At 42.0% G+C, this 18,882-nt stretch overlaps 1 protein-coding gene across 1 annotated transcript in view; it reads left to right on the plus strand.

Annotated features, from left to right (window-relative positions):
* Nucleotides 1-386: 386 nt before the first annotated feature.
* XPNPEP1 (X-prolyl aminopeptidase 1) overlaps nucleotides 387-18,882 on the plus strand; it is a 61,060-nt gene continuing 42,564 nt past the window's right edge. Inside the window, exons 1-3 of the mRNA XM_053309943.1 lie at nucleotides 387-502; nucleotides 10,470-10,590; nucleotides 16,954-17,017. Of these exons, the coding sequence (XP_053165918.1) occupies nucleotides 10,474-10,590; nucleotides 16,954-17,017 (181 nt within the window). The 5' untranslated portion in view covers nucleotides 387-502; nucleotides 10,470-10,473. The remainder of the gene's footprint in view (nucleotides 503-10,469; nucleotides 10,591-16,953; nucleotides 17,018-18,882) is intronic.

An 18,882-nucleotide genomic window follows, 5' to 3' on the forward strand; every position in this document is an offset into this window, starting at 1 on the left:
GGGGTGGGAGGAAAGGTTGGAACCGTTACGAGTTCATAGTTCATTAAAAAAAAAATTAAAACCCTTTCCTCTTTCTCCCGCCCCCCCCCCACGCCCATTTTTAAAAATGCTATATTTTATTAACGGTCATTGGCTTGTATATAGTCTGCTGCTAAGAATACAACCAGACTGGCCTGAAATAAAAGCCGAAGGACAAGCACAGCAGGAGAACATTAAAGACCCGGACTCGCAGCCGTGACCTCGGCTGTGCCGTCCAAGTCGCAAAGGAGCCGAGCCAGATCAAAGCCTGCCGCTCGCCTCCTGCCGGCTTCCTCTGAGCACATGAATGGGAGCCGTGCTGACGTCGCTCAGCGCTGGCGCGAAGGAGACTTTGGTGAGCAAATCGCTTCCGAGAGGCTCCGCCCCATCTGCAGCCTCGGTGGCTCACGGGGCTTGAGACGTCAGTTTTGTATGGCAGCCTCCAGGAAGCACTGAAGTGAGTGCGTGGGGAGGAAAAGACCAGGTGAGACGTTCCAAGCGTTATCGTTTAGTGGTGCTCTTGGCACAGACGCGTTTGCATGCACGTGTGAGCCCGGGATGAGAGGCACGCCAAAGAATCCCTTCAGCCTTCTGGGGAAGGGAAGGAGATACAACGTAGGGGAGCTAGCTAGAGCATGATCTTCAAATGCACTGCAGGGGGTCTACAAAGAAAGCAAACAAGCCACGTCAGAGTAGCTGGACCCTGGTTTCCATCCAGTAATTAAAAATCAAATCATTGTAGGACTTCCAGATTGGAAAGAAATAGCAGCTTTATAGCTTCCTTTCTTAACGAGCCACTGTGTGTGTGAATCTCTTGTAGAATGCATCCCCTAATCCTAATCCTATGCATTTTCATTCAGAAGTCAACCCCAATACATCACCAGCTCCTCTGAATGTATTGGAGTTTACTTCTGAATGAATATGTGCAGTTCTATGTTAATACTACATACAGAATAGTTCATACACAAGGCATGGTTGAGAGAGAAAGTGAAAACACTGCAGTTTACCCCTAGTATGCTTAAAATTTCCCCTTTAAGCAGATATGTCTTCAGTGTTGGCTGTAGCGAAGGGGAGTTTCATAACTATCTGCTGTCCCATTGCTGTTTTACTTTCATTGTTAAGAAAATCTTTAGTAGCCTCTGAACTGTAAATAAATATGAAATAATTTTGAAAACATCCACTATATTTCTCTTACTTATAAAAGTGTGAGCAAATTAAAAAGTACTTGTTGTTGGTCAGTTAGTCCTTAAATATAGGGGTGAGCTTTGGACAGCATGGTGGTTTGTGTTCAGGCTTAGATATTTCAGATAAAATCAAATAATTAAACCACAGAGCTGTACAATAGAAATACATACACACTGAAGCCCAATGAAGTAAACCATAAAAGTTATAATATAATATTAGCAAGTTAAACCTCAAAACAGAACCGCTAAATTGAGTTTGTAATGAGCTCCTGGCAAATCTTGCTGGCTACCAAATAAAATGTAGCCACATCATCATAAGTTATAAAATCATTCTGGTCAGCTAGAAGATAATGAAGATAAAAAGAATCCGCACGACCTGGATGACAACTTATAAAAAGAATTATATATTTGTGCCAGAAATTTTGGCAAAATTGACAATAAAGGAACACATGAGCCATATTTTTGATATCTCCCGAATTACAGTGGCAAAAATGTTCTTTATAGGGCATTTTTAAATATCTCCCTTCCAGAACTGCAGTTTGTAAAACTTTATAATGTGCCAGCATCAAAGCTCTGCAGTATTTTGGCACTGTAATCGGGTTAAGATACCCAGCAGGGTTAAAACTTGAAACTTAATCAATCAATCAGTCCCTCTTTACATGCTTCTTATGTGTGTAGGCATGTTTTTATTTACCCCATTTGCATCCTTCCCTCAAGGATCTCAGAGCAGTATATGTGGAGTTCTCATATTTTATCTTTGCAGCGGCTCTGTGAGGTAGGATAGGCTAAGAAAGTGTGATGTGTCCTTGAGCTTCATGGCTAAGCAGCTGTTTGAACCTGTGTCTCCCAGTCCATCCACAACCCTCTATACACAATGGGCTGGTTTGTACTGATCTTTGAAAACATGATTTTTATTTTTGCCACTTGCCTTGGTGCCAAACCACACATAGCCCCTCTACAAATGGTTCAAATACTAATCTGAAATCACCACCCCATGTGATCACATGACGACGTTCTGAGTGTGTGTATGGTGGGGAATGCATGCCCATTCTCCTCCCCCATGCATTGAATTGGGCTGGTTGGAGTATTTTCCAGACCATCCCAATGTCACACTGGCTTCTGTTTTGCTATTGTGAATTGAAACAATCCTATCACTGCAATGATCGTTATTGTGCGATTAGCCATTGTGGGAAGAGAGATGTTATTCTGTCCAAAGTCACAATCTATGAAGTTTTGCCCTTTGCTTTGTCAGACTCTGCTGAGTTAAGTAAGAGCAAGTAAAGAGCTGAGTAGCATTTGCAGTATCAAAGGCCAGAAAACCTGAGATTTGTTAGGAAGACTACACGGGTAGGTAATAGCTTCAATGTTTTGGAAGCTCAGAGGGAGTGCTTTAGAAGCTGCATTTTATAATGATGAGAAAACTTGTTTAATTTCTACTTACTTTAGGTTTAAATATCAGAGGACCAAATGATGGCAGGGAGATCTTAAACTTTCTGCCTCATTATGATTTGTGCTTCAAGGTAACTGAGATTATCTGAACCCTTGGGGATACCGTGGCATTGGACTAAATGACCACCCAGGAAAAAAAACCCCTTGTCTGACATGGCTTGTACTATCTGGCAGGGGGATTGCTTTAGAAAGCCTGGTAGATATAATAAATGCTTATTGGAGAGAGGGCAGGGTGCTTCCTTGCTTTAAGGAAGCAATCATTAGACCTCCTCTGAAGAAGCCTGCATTGGATCCCTCAGAGTTAAGAACTATAGGCTCCAACCTTTCGTAGCTGGGCAAGGTAATTGAGAGGGTGGTGGCCTCCCAGCTCCAGGGAATCTTGGAGGAAACTAATTATCGAGACTCATTTCAAACTGGCTTTTGGGCAAGCTGTGGGATGGAGACTGTCTTAGTTGGCCTGATGGATGATCTCCAATTGGGAATTGACAGAGTGAGTGTGACTCTGTTGGTCCTTTTGGATCCCTTGGCGACTTTCAATACTATTGACCATAGTATACTTCTGGAGCATCTGACGAGGTTGGTTGTGGGAGGCACTGCTTTGCAGTGGCTCCACTCATACCTCTCGTACATATTCCAGATGGTGATGGACACTGTTGCTCTTCAAAATCTGAACTTTTATATGGTATCCCTCCCCAGGGCTCCATATCATCTCCAGTGCTTTTTAATACACACGTGGACAAATTTGTTGGTACACTTACAGCTCATTGAAAAAGTGTTTTATGACTCCTGAAAAGTGATTAAATGAAAAGCAGTTGTCCCATGTATACCTGCATGCCTTTGATATGCCATCGAGTAAAGCAAAGCAAGTGGGAAAAGAGATAAAGTATTGCTTATTCTACAAAGATATTCTAAGGTGGCCTGGACACATTTGTTGGTACCCCTAGAAAAGATAATAAATAATTGGATTAGAGTGATGTTTCAAATTAGCTGCTTTCTTTAATTAGTATCACACATGTCTCCAATCATGCAATCAGTCATTCAGCCTATTTAAATGGAAAAAAGTAGTCACTCACTCTGCTGTTTGGTATCATCGTGTGTCCCACAATGAACATGGACCAGAGAAAGCAAAGGAGAGAGTTGTCTGAGGAGATCAGAAAGAAAATTATAGACAAGCATGTTAAAGGCAAAGGCTATAAGACCAGCTCCAAGCAGTTTGATGTTCCTGTGACAACAGTTGCAAATATTATGAAGAAGTTCAAGGTCCATGGGACTGTAGCCAACCTCCCTGGACGTGGCTGCAAGAGGAAAATCGACCCCAGAATGGGCAGAAGGATAGTGAGAATGGTAGACAAAAAGCCAAGGACAACTTCCAAAGAGATACAAGCTGAACTCCAAGGCCAAGGTCCACCAGTGTCTGATTGCACCATCGGTTGCTTTTTGAGCGACAGTGGGCTCAATGGAAGAAGACCCAGGAGGACTCCATTGTTGAAAGAAAAACATTAAAAAGCCAGACTGGAATTTGCTAAAATGCATACTGACAAGCTACAATGCTTCTGGGAGAATGTCCTTTGGAGAGATGAGACAAAACTGGAGCTTTTTGGCAAGTCACATCAGCTCTATGTCCACAGATGAAAAAATGAAGCTTTCAAAAAAAGAAGAACACCATACCTACTGTGAAACATGGAGGAGGCTCAGTTATATTTTGGGGCTGCTTTGCTGTGTTTGGCACGGGGTGCCTTGAGTCTGTGCAGGGAACAATGAAATCTCAAGACTATCAAGACGTTCTGGAGCAAAACGTAGTGCCCCGTGTCAGAAAGCTCTGTCTCAGTTGCAGGTCATGGATCCTCCAACAGGATAATGACCCAAAACACACAGCTAAAAGCACCCAAGAATGGCTAAGAACAAAACATTGGACTATTCTGAAGTGGCCTTCTATGAGCCCTGATTTGAATCCTATCTAACATCTATGGAAAGAACTGAAACATGCAGTCTGGAGCAGGCACCCTTCAAACCTGACACAGCTGGAGCAGTTTGCTCAGGAAGAGTGGGCCAAACTACCTGTTGGCAGGTGCAGAAGTCTCATTGAGAGCTACAGGAATTGCTTTTTTTGCAGTGATTGCCTCTAAAGGTTGTGCAACAAAATATTAGGTTAAGGGTCCCATTATTTTTGTCCATGCCATTTTCATTTGTATTGTTATTTGAAATATTCTGTTGCATCAAAACCCTAAAGCAAAGTCTGATTTTTGTTAAATGTGGAATAAACAATGATGGGTGCCAATTACGTCTGTCAGTTTCAAGTTATTTCAGAGACAATTGTGGGTTCTTCTTTTTTCGTGCTGGGGTACCAACACATTTGTCCACGTGTGTATCTGCATGAAATCACTGGGAGAGATCATCAGAAGATTTGGTGCAGGGTGTTAAATGCTGATGACACCCAAATGTATCATCAGGAGAAGGCATGGCCCTGCTAACTGAGCAAAGATGCATATTTTTAAAAAGTTGTGATTCTCTTTATTTAGGAGGGGGAGACCAACCGGTCCTATCCATAGCTAGCACAGCGTCCTTCCAGTGGCTGTTGCTGGTATCTATCTTATGTTTCTTTTTTAGATTGTGAGCCTTTTGGGGACAGGGAGCCATTTACTTATTTATATCAATGTAAACCGCTTTGGGAACTTTGTTGAAAAGTGGTATATAAATATTCATCGTATTGTATTGGTATTCATCGTATAACTTCCCCAAATTCCTGCCTGGAGATGGTGATGGGCTGGATGAGGGATAACAAACTGAGACTGAATCCAATTAAGATGGAAGTACTTATTATGCGGGGCCAGAATTCAGGAGATGATTTTGATCTGCTGGTTCTGGATGCGGTCACGCTTTCCCAGAAGGAACAGGTTCGCAATCTGGAAGTGGTCCTGAATCCAGACCTCTCTCTGGTGTCCCAGGTTGAGGCGATGGCCAGAGGTGCTTTCTGTCAACTTTGATAGAACTCCAGCTGTGCCTGTCGTTTGAGATAAATGACCACGGAACAGTGGTACATAACAGTGGTACATATATTTGAAAAATGAAAGAAACAAACAAAAAGGAAGGGAGGGAAAGAGCAGCAACCTTTTCATAGAGGTTGAACAGCACTAGTCACGCATGAATATGTGAAGGCTGACTGAATCAAATTGTTTGTCTGTTTAGGTCCTCCTTGTCTGCACTGACTGGCAATGACTCCTCAGGGTTTCAGACTGGGGCCTTTCCCAGACCTATTTGGAGATACCAGAGATTGAACCTGAGACCTTCTGCATGGAAAACAGATGCTCTACTACTGAGCTATGACCCCCAATTTGGAGTTCACTTCTGCACAAAGGATGAGCATGGAGTGGGGACACTTCCTACCTGTTCCAAGCTTTTTACACAGAAATGCCATGGTACAGATAGTAAAGATGGGAAGTACTTTTACTTCCCACCCTATAATCTGTTGGGATATAGAACATGCTTCTAAAGAAAAGAATGGCTTTGAGAGCAAATACTGTATTTAGCTGAATTCAAGACTAGTCCCCCCTCCCCCCAAGTTTTTTGATGTTAGAAATTGGGAGGTTGTCTTAAATTCAGAGTCCTGTTCCTTTTGAGGAATGGTACGTTGGATTCATTTTTTAAAAAATTTAAAGTTTTGTATTCCTGGTATTTAGTTGTCCACGAAAAAAGCAAAACAGCTCAGTTTGATCCTTGGTATGTTTACTTGAAATTAAGTTTAACTGAATTCAGTAGGACTTCCTTCCTTGTGTTTAGGATCGCAGCTACTGTACAGTTGGGATTAGGATTAGGATTACACACATAGAGTGGGGCTGCTCTGGGAAGAGCATCAGCCTGCTTGAAGCCATAGCCCAGTATTGTCTAGCCAGACTGCTGGTGGCTCTTTGGAAAATTTTGAGAAAACAAAAATAAGGGCCCTTGAGGTGTTGTAAAGACTAATAGGATCAAACTCAATGTAACATGGTGTCCCCCCACCCCCCCAAAGGAAAAAGCAGGTGCTGGAGAGGGGAGATGGGCAAAATTGAATTTGGTGTGTGGGAGGCATAACCTTCCCCCCATACCATTTTCTCATCCTGAAGTTGCTTTTTGTTACTTTGGGGAAAACCTATACATACCATATTTCACCCACCACCACCACGTAGCACCTAGCAGCTTGGGGGAGGGGCAATTCAGATCAGCAAAATAGTGTGTATGTTATGGAGGAGGTTGTGCCCCCTCTTCTAGTGTCATGGCCCCAATCCAATTACGTCCAGTTGCTTTTATGTTTGAAAAGATTATGGAAGGTCTGATCACGACTCTTCTGACATCTTCTAGTTTGTCCCTTAAAAGTGAACCCATTCTCTGAATATGCTTGTAAGATGCATTGCAATTCTGAAGTGCTGTAATTGTGAATTATTAGCACAGCAACTATGTATGATGCATGGGGTGGTTTGATGTATTCATGATGATGTATGGGGTGGTTTCTTAAAGCAAAAGTGGTAAAAAGTCACAAAAACCAGAAAGTTACGCAAGTGGATAACTTAGGAGCAAAGGAGTTGTGTGCTCTTGAAACTTTCCTTATTTTTGCTGGGCTTGGATGTTGTCTAGGTTGACCCAGACTTTCCTGTGAAATGCCCTTAGAATGGTAATTCATTTTTGCAGCTAATAAAAGATAGCCGTAACTCTGCTTTTGCTTTGCATCTGCTTTGTCACATTGATTGGCAATGTGCTATGGTTTGACTGTAGGTTACCCCATGTTAAATATGGAATTTTGGCTGCCAGAGGCAGTTTCTGCTTCATTGGCCAGTCAATAACTGTGGAAAAACAGTGGAGTGGTATTTTGCAGGCAAGGTATTGAATGTCTGTCAAGCAGCAGTGGCTTCACTGGTCTCATGGTCATCATAAGTCATAGATGAAAGTTCAAATGGAATGGAATGCAATGCAGAGATTCTGTGGTGGTTTATCGTTAGGCTAGGAAAAAGCTACCACATATACAAGATGTAAGGTGATTATATTCCAAAAGGGCTTCTGAAACAGCATAACAAGAATTTTCATAGCCATATCACCTCTTGTCACATTATTGGAGTGAAAAACAGCTCTTAATGGGTAGGAAACTCTGTTCCTTTCGGAATATCTCAACCCTAACAAAATTATGTGTTTCTGGTTGGAACAGTGACAGCATTGTGCTGAAGGAAACTTAGACTTGGTTCAGAAGTAACTAATGACCCATGGTTTAGCACGACATCAGTAAGACTGAGGGAGTGATGAGTTGTGCGTGTTCCTTCCCCTCTCATTCTCTTTCACATGTGATAAGAGGAAAGTGAAAGCTTTTGCTTCCATTTTAAGAGCTAACTGCAGCCCCTCATTCTATAAAAATTCAGAGGACTGCAGTTTGTTAACTAACTATAGTCGGAACAAACCAGGATATCAAAGTGCATCTGAAGCAGGCTTTAGAGTGGTGTACCAACTTACACAAGGGCAGTTCTGACATTAGGTACATGCTAGTCTGTGACACACACACCCCATGTCAATTCATGCATCTGGGTGTATACCCATCACTTGAATGCCAAATTAATTATGCAGATGTGACCATTGATTAATCTGAGTATTTGTCTTCATGGTTTTTTCTATTGAATATTCCATGTGATCATGTCAGCTCTGGAATAGTTATAGACAACCTCAGTTCTCCAGGGCAATTGAGTCATTTGAGGATGTATAGTTAGTGTGCTGATAATTCTGAGTTACAGATATGGAAGTAAGCTAACCAAGTTAATCTTAGTAGGTATCTTTGTGGAAATTAGAAATGTGCTTTGCTCATACCTCAGTTTCCCATGGGATTGATACCACAAATGGTTTATTTAGAGGAACCGGACCTTATCTTTTCAAATGACTCCATTTTGTGTATATTCAAAAAGAGTAACAACACTTTGTTGTGCTCATTCTTTCTACTACTACTATGAATATTTATATACGCTCTTCAACAAAATTCTCAAAGCGGTTTACATAGAAAAATAAATAATACATTCTTTCTGTTTCTTCTAAGCTCCTAAGGGCTGTCATAATGAAACTTGCTGAAACTATTGTCTGTAGAAACTATTGTCTGTAGAAAATAAGTGGAGCCCAAGGGGATAGTAAATATGAGATTCTCTGGAACGGTGGGATGAACATACTTGTACTTTGTGGAGTCATGTTCTGCAATAAAGGACACATGTCAGTCATAAGAGAAAGCTGTTGCATTGTCATCTAATTGCACAGGGACGTGTTCTACCAGAACCACCCCTTGTATAGTTTTAATAATATTAAACATACAGTTTAAAAACTGTATGTTTTATAACTGTTTCAAAACAGGAGGGGGGGGAGGCAGAAGAGTGTAAAGAGCATAGAGAAATAGTAGAACAAAAACTCTCTCTTTTTTTGATTAAGATAAATGAAATTAGAGAAGATAACAAGATTAGCAGTTACTATGAGATGTCCAGGTTTGAGTTGGCAACAGAGCACGGGGTGGAGAGAGAAGTTGCATTGATGATCATTTTCCACACTCTTAGGGTTGGCTACTCAGAGTATTGTCTACAGTGGCCTTTAAACAATTACCCCTGCAAACTTGGCAAAGAAGCACCTTTTAACGTGGTGATTTTCTTTATTTAGCAGGGGGAGAGCAACTGGCCCTATCCACCCCCAGCACAGTACCTCCAGTGACTGTTGCTGGTGTCTATCTGATGTTTCTTTTTAGATTGTGAGCCCTTTGGGGACAGGGATCCATCTTATTTATTTATTATTTCTCTGTGTAAACTGCCCTGAGTCATTTTTTGGAAGGGTAGTATAGAAATCGAATGAATGAATGAATAAAATTATATATACTAGAAATCTTTCCTTGCTAACCTCTTGCACCAAGGCATTTACCTGTTTTAATTTACACAGAAAATAATGTGCAAGTTCTAGAGGTTTAATTTCTGTATGACACAGGTTTCCGTGGATTATAATCTCTTAAAGGAGATTGGGACCTAATTTCTGAAGAGGGGAGTGCCATTAAAAGTATTTGGCAATGCCTAACTCTCATTTCAGCTTGCTGCATGACTGGACATGGTACATTGCACCATTTTGCATTTGACAGTGTGTTCCTTCACAGGTAGTTGGGCCTAAAATGGTGATTCTGTTGAGTCTCTTTTCCCAGCACTAACTTGGCAGTAGAGCCGACTGCTCTTGGTTTTTTTAAAAAATAAAGTACGTTTGGAAAGGGCATATGGAGACTTGGGATGCCCGATCAAAAATAAAATGTTTTCTTTGGCTCAGGGAACAGCCTTTGAGAAACAGGGGTTTATAAGGACCTACTGGTTGTTCCTGCCAAACAACAGTAAGAGAGAAGGTATGGAGCAATAGTGGTTGGCTCTAAGAGCATTCTCCATGGCTGAAAGCAACAGCAGCTTGTAAATGGTTTCCTTCATCTTCTATGTCCTTATCATCCTCTAATGCCTCAAAGCATCTGTTGCTTTTCATTTCTCATTGCTTCTCTTACACAGTACTTCCTCCAATCTGCCACCCATCCGCCACCCCCGCCAAACAATTCAAAGGTTCAAATGCAAGGTCTGTAAGTGCTAATGTGAAACCAGCAGAGAGCAGAAAGAAGCAAGGTGTACTGTGCCAAGACTGCCTGCAGGATAAGGAATATATTTGGTGAGGTAGATGGTTCAGAGAAGCAAGCAATCTCACTTGCAATTTCTGGTTGAAGAACTTGGGATTCTCGTTTGGTATTTGAAAAATTTGAATCTAGAATCTGTAGGATTGTAAGACTTTTTTTTTTTTTGCTTGTTGTTCTAATAGGAACATGGCTCCAAAGATTACTACTGAGCTGCTTAAACAGCTGCAGCAGGCAATGAAAAGCTCCAAGTATGTCCCAGAGCCTATCCAAGCTTACATCGTGCCCTCAGGAGATGCGCACCAGGTATGGGATTCGGTAGAATTGTCTTCTGCTAATGGAATGCCTGTTAAAAAGACCCAAGGTTAAGGTTTCCTAACCTTGGGATATTTTGTTCTATCTCTCGTGTAGTATGAAAGGAAGCCAAAGCAACCTCTTCCAACTAAGAGTGGCTCTATGCAATAATCCTTTAAGGAGGCATGGCCAGATGGCAATTTCCTGTGCTTTTGGCAAAGCTAGAAGCTTGAGAAATAAGCAAAGTGGATAGATTATTATTGTGGTGGTGGTTTTTCAAATTTTCTGTACTACGTTTCCACAGTGTTTCCAGGGCTATTTACAAAAAAAGCAACAAACAGAAAAATAATAAAATCACAGTATCATGAAAAATAAAAGAAAAAGAGCAAATTAAAAGCTGTAGTTAAAAACAATGTTAAAGACACAGGTGAATAAAATGGTCTTCACCTGGTACCAAAAAGACAACAGCATAAATGACAGATGAGCCTCCCTGAGGGGATAATTCTATAAATGGATTGCCACCCCAAGAAAGTCCTCTTGGTTGTACAAGATATTCCTTTTTTAAAAAGTTTTTAAAAAAGAAAGGATATTGATGGGAGGGCAGGAAGAGCCAGGATATCATCCCTGTTCAGTGCTATAAAAAGCAGAGGTGCTGAACTTGTGTACAGCATTTCCAAGAACTTTCTGTGAAGCCCCACTTCCATGCTTGGAAGCTCTGCCTCTGATATCCATAGTTAGTGTTCGTCTGCAGAGAAACTTGAACAGATTTCCCCTGTGATTGGAAGTTTGCAGTGTTTGTCTCTGCAGACAAACTTTGTAACCATGGACAATGGGGGAGAGCGTTTGAGTGCAGGGTTTCAGCATGCGCTCTCGCGGATGCTGTTCATGAGTACAGCATCCCCTCTTTTTGTAATGCCTGAACAGGCTATAGACATGTAAGACAGAAGAAAAAAAACCTGGAACTGGAGGGAGGGGAATGCACAAAGAAAAGTGTACATGTAGGTGTGTTAAATATTTCTGTACTACTTTTCTAAAAAAATAAAATAAATCCCCTGAGGTAGTTTACAAAATAATGTTCATTTATAAAAGTTTAATTTTTTTTGGTAAAATGTTTGAGAACAGTACAAATACCAATGGGGGATATTAGTACCTGTAGGGCAGGGTTGCACAACTCAAATGCCCTGGTAGGCTGGAACCATCTACAACTTGGCGTGCAGGGGCCGAGGTCAGTTTTAAGCACATTATTACATTAAAAGTAAAAATATGATTAGTTACTTTTGGATCTATTCCCCCTGTCAATGGACCCATAGTTTCAACCAAGGGTAGTGGCCAGAGAATAGGTCCTGTCCCTGCTTAATGAGTGGGGCCCCTAGAGTGCATGCCAGCCCCAAACAAATGCCAAATACTCTCCTCTCCCTAAATTGTTTTTGCTTTCAGTCTCCAATGCTAGGTATGCTTACAGGAGAGTAACACGGGAGTTGCATGGCACACCAGTGGAGCATATTTCTGAGAAGGCATGCACAGGATGGTGCTATAAGGCAGTTTCCAGTTCTTGTTGCTGCAGGGTACCTGGGGGCCAGTAAAATAGTCACTGCGGGCCGAATCTGACCCCCGGGCCTTATGTTGTGCAGGCCTGCTGTAGGGGTACTTGAAGCACTCCCAGGGGATACCCGGAGCCCTCCTGTCTCCCTATGCTGCAGCTGCATTATTCGTTCCCATTCTGTGGATCATCAGCTTGAAGCTGATGTGTCCTCAGCAATATGTCTGCTGTAGAAGGTGAGGGAGGAGGGTGATGATCCTCCTCCTCTGCTACTGGTTGGCTGCCTTCGTGCTGAAGCTCAAGCATACACCTCTGCTCAGCCTGACTGACAGGCTTCAGAAAATTAACACTGAATACTCCCATTGAAATTCATTTCAGTGGGACTACTTATTAATTGGAGTCCCATTAATTTCAGTGGGAGGACTCATGAGTAAGTTAGTGTGGATGTAAGCCAATACTGGAGTAGTTTGTGTCATAATTGTAACACTTGTGTGTGTACATACAAACACACACACACACACACTCTCAGTAAAAATCTCTGTGGGTACCTGAACTGAAGGTTTGCGAAAGAAGAGGTACATTTGTTGAAAAAGGTGGGGAACCCCTGGCCTACACTGACAGGCAGCAGCTCTCTAGGATTTTGGACAGGAGTCTTCCTCAGACCTACCTGAAGATGCCAGGGTTTGAACTTGGGTTTTCCTGCTTGCAAAGCATATTCTCTGCCACTGAGTTATGGCCCCTCTAAAGTTAGGCTTGGATGTGTTGACAGTTCCTGAGAAAATCTCAAGAGAGATGTGGCTAATACTACTTCCCCCCCTTGCCATGACTAGCAGATGCAGAATAAACAAAAGAGGGCATGTTTCTTAATCTGCATAACTTATGTAGGTTGTTGAATTTTGCTTTTCATGGCACAGACTTTGGGTTACTCTGCAGATTTTAATATTATTTTCTTGGAGTGTATTTCAGCTAGGCCTAAACCAAGTACTGGAGGATCACAATTCCCATCTCATATTGTGTGCCTTTCCTCAAATTAAAACCTCTTAGTGCTGGATGTGGGCATTTGCTTTTATTTTTTTACCTCTCTGAAAATATGTTTTTCCTCACCAGGCATCAGGTATTGGGATGGGACTGGGTGGCTGTTTCATTTCACCTGCTTCTTCAATGGCCTTTTCTCTTGCCTCTATCCTTAACACCACTGGCAGTTGCTGCCATTCCATCTTGAGTGCCACAGGTAGAAATCACAAGAACGAAAAGGTTTTCCATCACTCAAGCACCTTGAAACTGCACCTGAGCCGCATCTCGGGGTTCTGGCTGCAACAAACATCTTGCTCCCACTTCATCCTCCTTTTAGAACATTTCTGAAATGATTACTTTAACAGTGCTATAGAAGTTAAAACGAACCGCTTTAACTAACAGCCCATGAGAGTTGATTATGTTAATGAAGCGATTCACATGATTACTCCAAACTGGGCTACGGGTGCCCAGCCCACTTTTGAGCAATCATGAGAGCCACCGGGCTTGCGGGTGAGCCCGGTGGTTCCCTGGCGGCTAGCCCGCCTAAAAAACCCTACCCCTAAATGAGGTTAACGGAGCAAGCGCTCCATTAACCTCGTCCTTTTGATTCTGTGCAGCCCCCCATGGCTGACACACTTGGAGGGGAGGGGAGGGGGGACCCCAGGAAGACACCACACACTCATGCAGTGCCTTCAGGGGGCCGGGGCGCCACATGGCGGTGCTCCCCTTCCCTTGGAGCTCCAAAGAGCCACGGCCGGGCGTGGGAGCATCCGACTGGAGCAACCGGTCATCTGGGCGGCTGATGCGGCCGCCCAGCAACGAGCGACTGCTTGTGTGCACAAACCCCATCTGATGCTTCACACTCATCATGTGAAGTGCCTCAACATCTGGACAGGTTAGAACAGAAACTGGGCTTGTAGTGGGTATAGCTTGTCGAGTCCTTCACCAAGTGTTTATTTACCCATGGCTACAAAAGAGCAAGTTTACTGCAGACAGGAAAGAAAAACTCTGCGAGGCTCAGCTTCCTTCAACAGGGCAAAGGGCTGTGGCACCTACATAGATATCACAGCCCTGTGTTGGGCAGCTCAGCCCTCTCACAGCAGATCTGTTCAGGGCTGTTTTCCACCTGTAGTGACTTGCTCTTTTGTAAACATAGTTTGAAAAATCATTGCTGAAGGAGTTATATACAATATACCCACTGTAAGCTTAGTTTCTGTTGTAAATTGCCTAGATAGTAAGTTCACCCCCAGAAGCCCTTTTTTGGGCCTCCTCACCTTCCTTCATAGGTGAAGAGGGTGTCAAGGTCAGGTCTTCACAGTAGCAGCACCCTGACTCGGGACCATTAGGGGACCTTGCTTAGTATAGAGTCTGCTGTCTCTTCAGTGCCAGGTGTCTGGACCTTTTAGATTTTTTTAGTTTAGATTGCATTTTAAATTGGCTTGATATTGGCTTATTTGTTCTTTCTTGTATGCTTTAATTTTTTTAAATTGTGTTTTTAATTATTGTTAGTAGCTCTGAGAGCCTTTGGATTGAAAATGGCTGAGAAGAAATGTTTCAAATAAATAACAAATATGTGACTGGACCTTCTTCTTTTTTTTATTTTTAAAGTTTGTGTTCAGTAGCCTGTTGAATTGAAAGTCGAGCCCATGACGGAGAGCTCCAACAACCACTGTGTCCCCTCTTGTGGAGACAATACATAGCATAATGAAAGAACGGTAAAAGAAAGCTGCCCAAAGCCATGTCTTGTGAATTTGCCCATCTTCATCTAGGGAATTTAGAGTACAGGCAACTAGATGGAATGCAACTAGTTACCTTGTGCTGGTGTGAAAAGCAGATTCTCTTGGCTTCTTCAACTGTGCAAAATCTTTTGTGTGGTAAGAAGAGAGCAATCCCTCAGTGTCCTGGTGCAGTGTGTCCTTTGTCTTTGTGCAGTGAACAAACAAAGCATGCATGCACTTATTCCACACTCAGTTGCTTCAGGTGAGAGGTGTGGGATTTTTGTTTTGTTTTGTTTGTTTTTTGTTTGCAGCTGCTACACATTCTTCTCTTCCTGCCTGAGGCTGCTTCTCTGTAGCTCTGGTTACACTTGCTAGACTCTTTTAACATGTTTCTGTGAATCCAGGAAAATGACCTGCAGGATTCTTTGTGTCTCTTCGGGGAATGAAGAAATGCAAACACACTGTGTGCTGTGTTTTCCTGCTGGGCAAGTTGATCAGGTTTATTTGATGCAGAGAGCTGAATGGATGTGAAAACTGCTTATTATGCATCACTAGGTTTGCTACATGCCATGTAAAGCCTTGATGCTTATTTTACATGGCTTAAGCTGTAGTTGCTGTTCTGTCAGTGCAAAACTTTTAAAGAAAAAGGTAAATCGTCTGATTTTTATACCAGTGTTGCTTACTTTGGCTTCACGCAGGGGTTAGTGCTAACTGCCATTTTAAACATTTCTGATCTGTGTTGGTTTAAAGGAGTACCAAAATTAGATTATCATAATATCTGATTAAATATAATTTAAGATTATATACTTCTTAATTTGCATAATTTCTTCATGAGACTGTAAGGGAGCTGGTGATCATTTAGTTCTGCCTTCTGCAGTGGAAGCTGCATCTGCACCAGTTTGGACTTGACCTCAGTCACTCATGCTTTGTTAACATCCAGATTGGACTACTGCAATGCGCTTCACATGGGGCTGCCCTTGAAGATGATTTGGAAGCTTCAGCTGGTGCAGAATGCTGCTGCAAGGATGCTTGTGGGTGCAAGTTACTTCATGAGTGTCACACCCATCCTGCGGCAGCGTCATTGGTTACCGGTCCGCTTCCCGGCTAGATTAAAGGTCCTGGTCTTGACCTTTAAAGCTATACAAGGCTTGGGGACAGGGTACCTGTTGGACCGCATTTGCCCATATGAACCTGCCAGGGCCCTCTGCTCATTATCTCAGGCCCTACTCATGGCCCTGCCACTAACAGAGATCCGGTTGTCATGGACAAGAGACAGGGCCTTTTCAGTTGTGGCCCCTTGGCTTTGGAATGCCCTTCCTGAAGAGCTTCGCCATGCTCCCTCACTCAGTGTTTTTAAAAAACAATTAAAAACACATCTTTTTAAAGAGGCTTTTTAATGCTCCATCTTTGGTTATATCTGGTAGGTTCTTTAGTTTCTAGTTTTTATAATACTCAATTTTTAGCTTTTAAAGTAACTTTTAATTTGAAACTTAGTTCTGATTGTGGTCTTAGCCTGACTTTTAACTTGTTTACTTAATTTGGTTAATTTCATTACTTTGTATCTATCTTATTGTTGTTAGCCTCCCCAAGCAGTGGTATACTGGAGAGGCGGGGGTATAAATATTTTAAATAAATAATAATAATAATTAATAAGTAAAGAAATAGACAAATGTGTCAGCAGAAGAACTGTATTCTTAAAAACATTAAAGATATCCCATGAAGAACATACCAAGAGTGGTTTTAAGTGTGGGTTAAGTGCCCCCCCCCCCCATTGTGTCTGAAAGAACACCCAATAGGAGAGCAAACTTAATCTTAGTGGCCAACATGATGCAGTACTGTAGAGAACCAGTGATAGCACTGCTAGTGTTACTGTAGGTTTCCCCCATTTGCAGTAATGGGAATGAATACAGTAATGCTAGTAGCACTACTGCTGGCTTTCTACAGCACTGCCGCTGCTTTTGGCTCTGCAACAGTGGTGCTGCTGTTCTAATGGGGGCATTTGAACTATGCATCACGTTGGCCAATATTTTCAGTTGCTTTGGAGTGCCCCTGTGCTGTTGTTTATAATTGAGCTCACTTTTTGCTTCATTTTGCTTTCTCCAGAGTGAGTACATTGCACCTTGTGACTGCCGAAGAGAGTTCATCTGCGGGTTTGATGGCTCAGCAGGTATGTTTCCAGACCTGAGTTTGACACCTGTAATCTGACAGTTCTTTGGCATTGAATGCCAAGTTTCTTCTCAAAAGACCAGGGCCCTCAGTGTGAACCTTTCCACCACCACTACCCCAATAACTATGGAGACTTGCTAAACTGCAGTGCGGCTTTAAAAAAAAAAAATCCAGTCTGGATATGGTTGCCAGCACTTTTTCTTTTTCCCACTACATGGAGATAATCTTTGTGAAGGCAGAAACTTTTAAACCATTGTTTACAAAGTGTTCTGAGTTAATGAGCAGAAGCTCATGTGTTATGTGTCTTTCGGGGCTGGGCAGAACTATTTCAGATTGCAAGTGGAGAGATCAAAATGTGCATGTTTCCCTACATAAAATACTCCATACATACAAGAGCCAGCTCTTGTCTGAAGTGATACAGCTGAGCAGTTGATGCATTATATGAGGCTTCTGCTTGTCTTGTTTAGCAGTTTGATTAAATATTACTCTTGAGAAAATAAGCACGCACTACCTTCCAGCCAATGACATACATTTTTAAAAACAAAAATAAAATTGTCATGTACTTAGATTTGCACTTCTACTGCTTCTCTAGGGCTGTTTATATTATATTATATTATATTATATTATATTATATTATATTATATTATATTATATTACATTGTACTTATGTACAGTATATGTGAATGGCTTACATGCATTCATTTAAAAAATCAATGTGGGACTGGATCTTTTGAAAAGCCATTTGGCCACATTCATGCTCACCCAATACTCTAATTTGCGCAGTTCTAGCGTACTGGGTGAACGCAAATGTGGCATCATATGTTGAAATATGCTCACATCTTTCAGAGTTCATGATGGTGCTACAACAAAGCATAATATATCTGTGGATTCATTTAATGGATTATCCTTAAACAGTGGTTCAGCAGAGGCGAGCTGGTCTTGTGGTAGCAAGCATGACATGTCCCCTTAGCTAAGCAGGGTCCACCCTGGTAGCATATGAATGGGAGACTTGATGTGTGAGCACTATAAGATATTCCCCTTAGGGGATGGAGCCACTCTGGGAAGAGCAGAAGGTTCCATTTTCCCTCCCTGGCATCTTCAAGATAGGACTGAGAGAGATTCCTACCTGCAACCTTGGAGCAGCTGCTGCCAGTCTGTGAAGACAGTACTGAGCTAGATGAACCAATGGTCTGACTCAGTATATGACAGCTTCATATGTTCATATTGTACATCCATAGAGAAGGTTTATAGGGGAAATCAGGAGTCCTATTCATATATCACGTTAAATGAGTACACAATTTGTGTGGAGCATACATGATCGTCGATCATTCAACACACATACCCCAGTAGTCCTGATTTGCATTTCACATTTTCAAAAGATTCAGTCCCCACGTTGATTTTTAAAATGAATACATGCACAATGTAACATATGGCCAAGTGATAGATTTCCCACCCCCTACTTAATTGCAGTTTAAGCTCAGCTTCTCTTATAATTTTGAATGAATTAACATATGTACGTTTTTAAAAATTCTTTAGGGCAAGATGTGAGCCCAACATATTTTTGTTGTTATATAATGAGGGGTGAGGGATGGGAGTTATTGGTCAAACAGTTTGACTGCTGCTGAGTATAACATTTTAAAGGGTCAAGCCATTACAGTTCTCCTCCACAGAGAACAGACAATTGGCTCAGTCACATTTGGCACAGACTCGGTATAGTCCATAGTGTTTGCTATGCCCTTAGGCCTATAGCAACATTGCTAATGCATTTTGCTGGGTGGTATGTGGGCATGTGAGGCTGCTCAGCTCCCTTCTGGAAAATCTTTGCTGTGCCGTTTGAGAGCTAAGAATTTATCTAAATATTATTTA

Source organism: Hemicordylus capensis, chromosome 3, assembly GCF_027244095.1.
Source record: "Hemicordylus capensis ecotype Gifberg chromosome 3, rHemCap1.1.pri, whole genome shotgun sequence".
NCBI lineage: Eukaryota > Metazoa > Chordata > Lepidosauria > Squamata > Cordylidae > Hemicordylus > Hemicordylus capensis.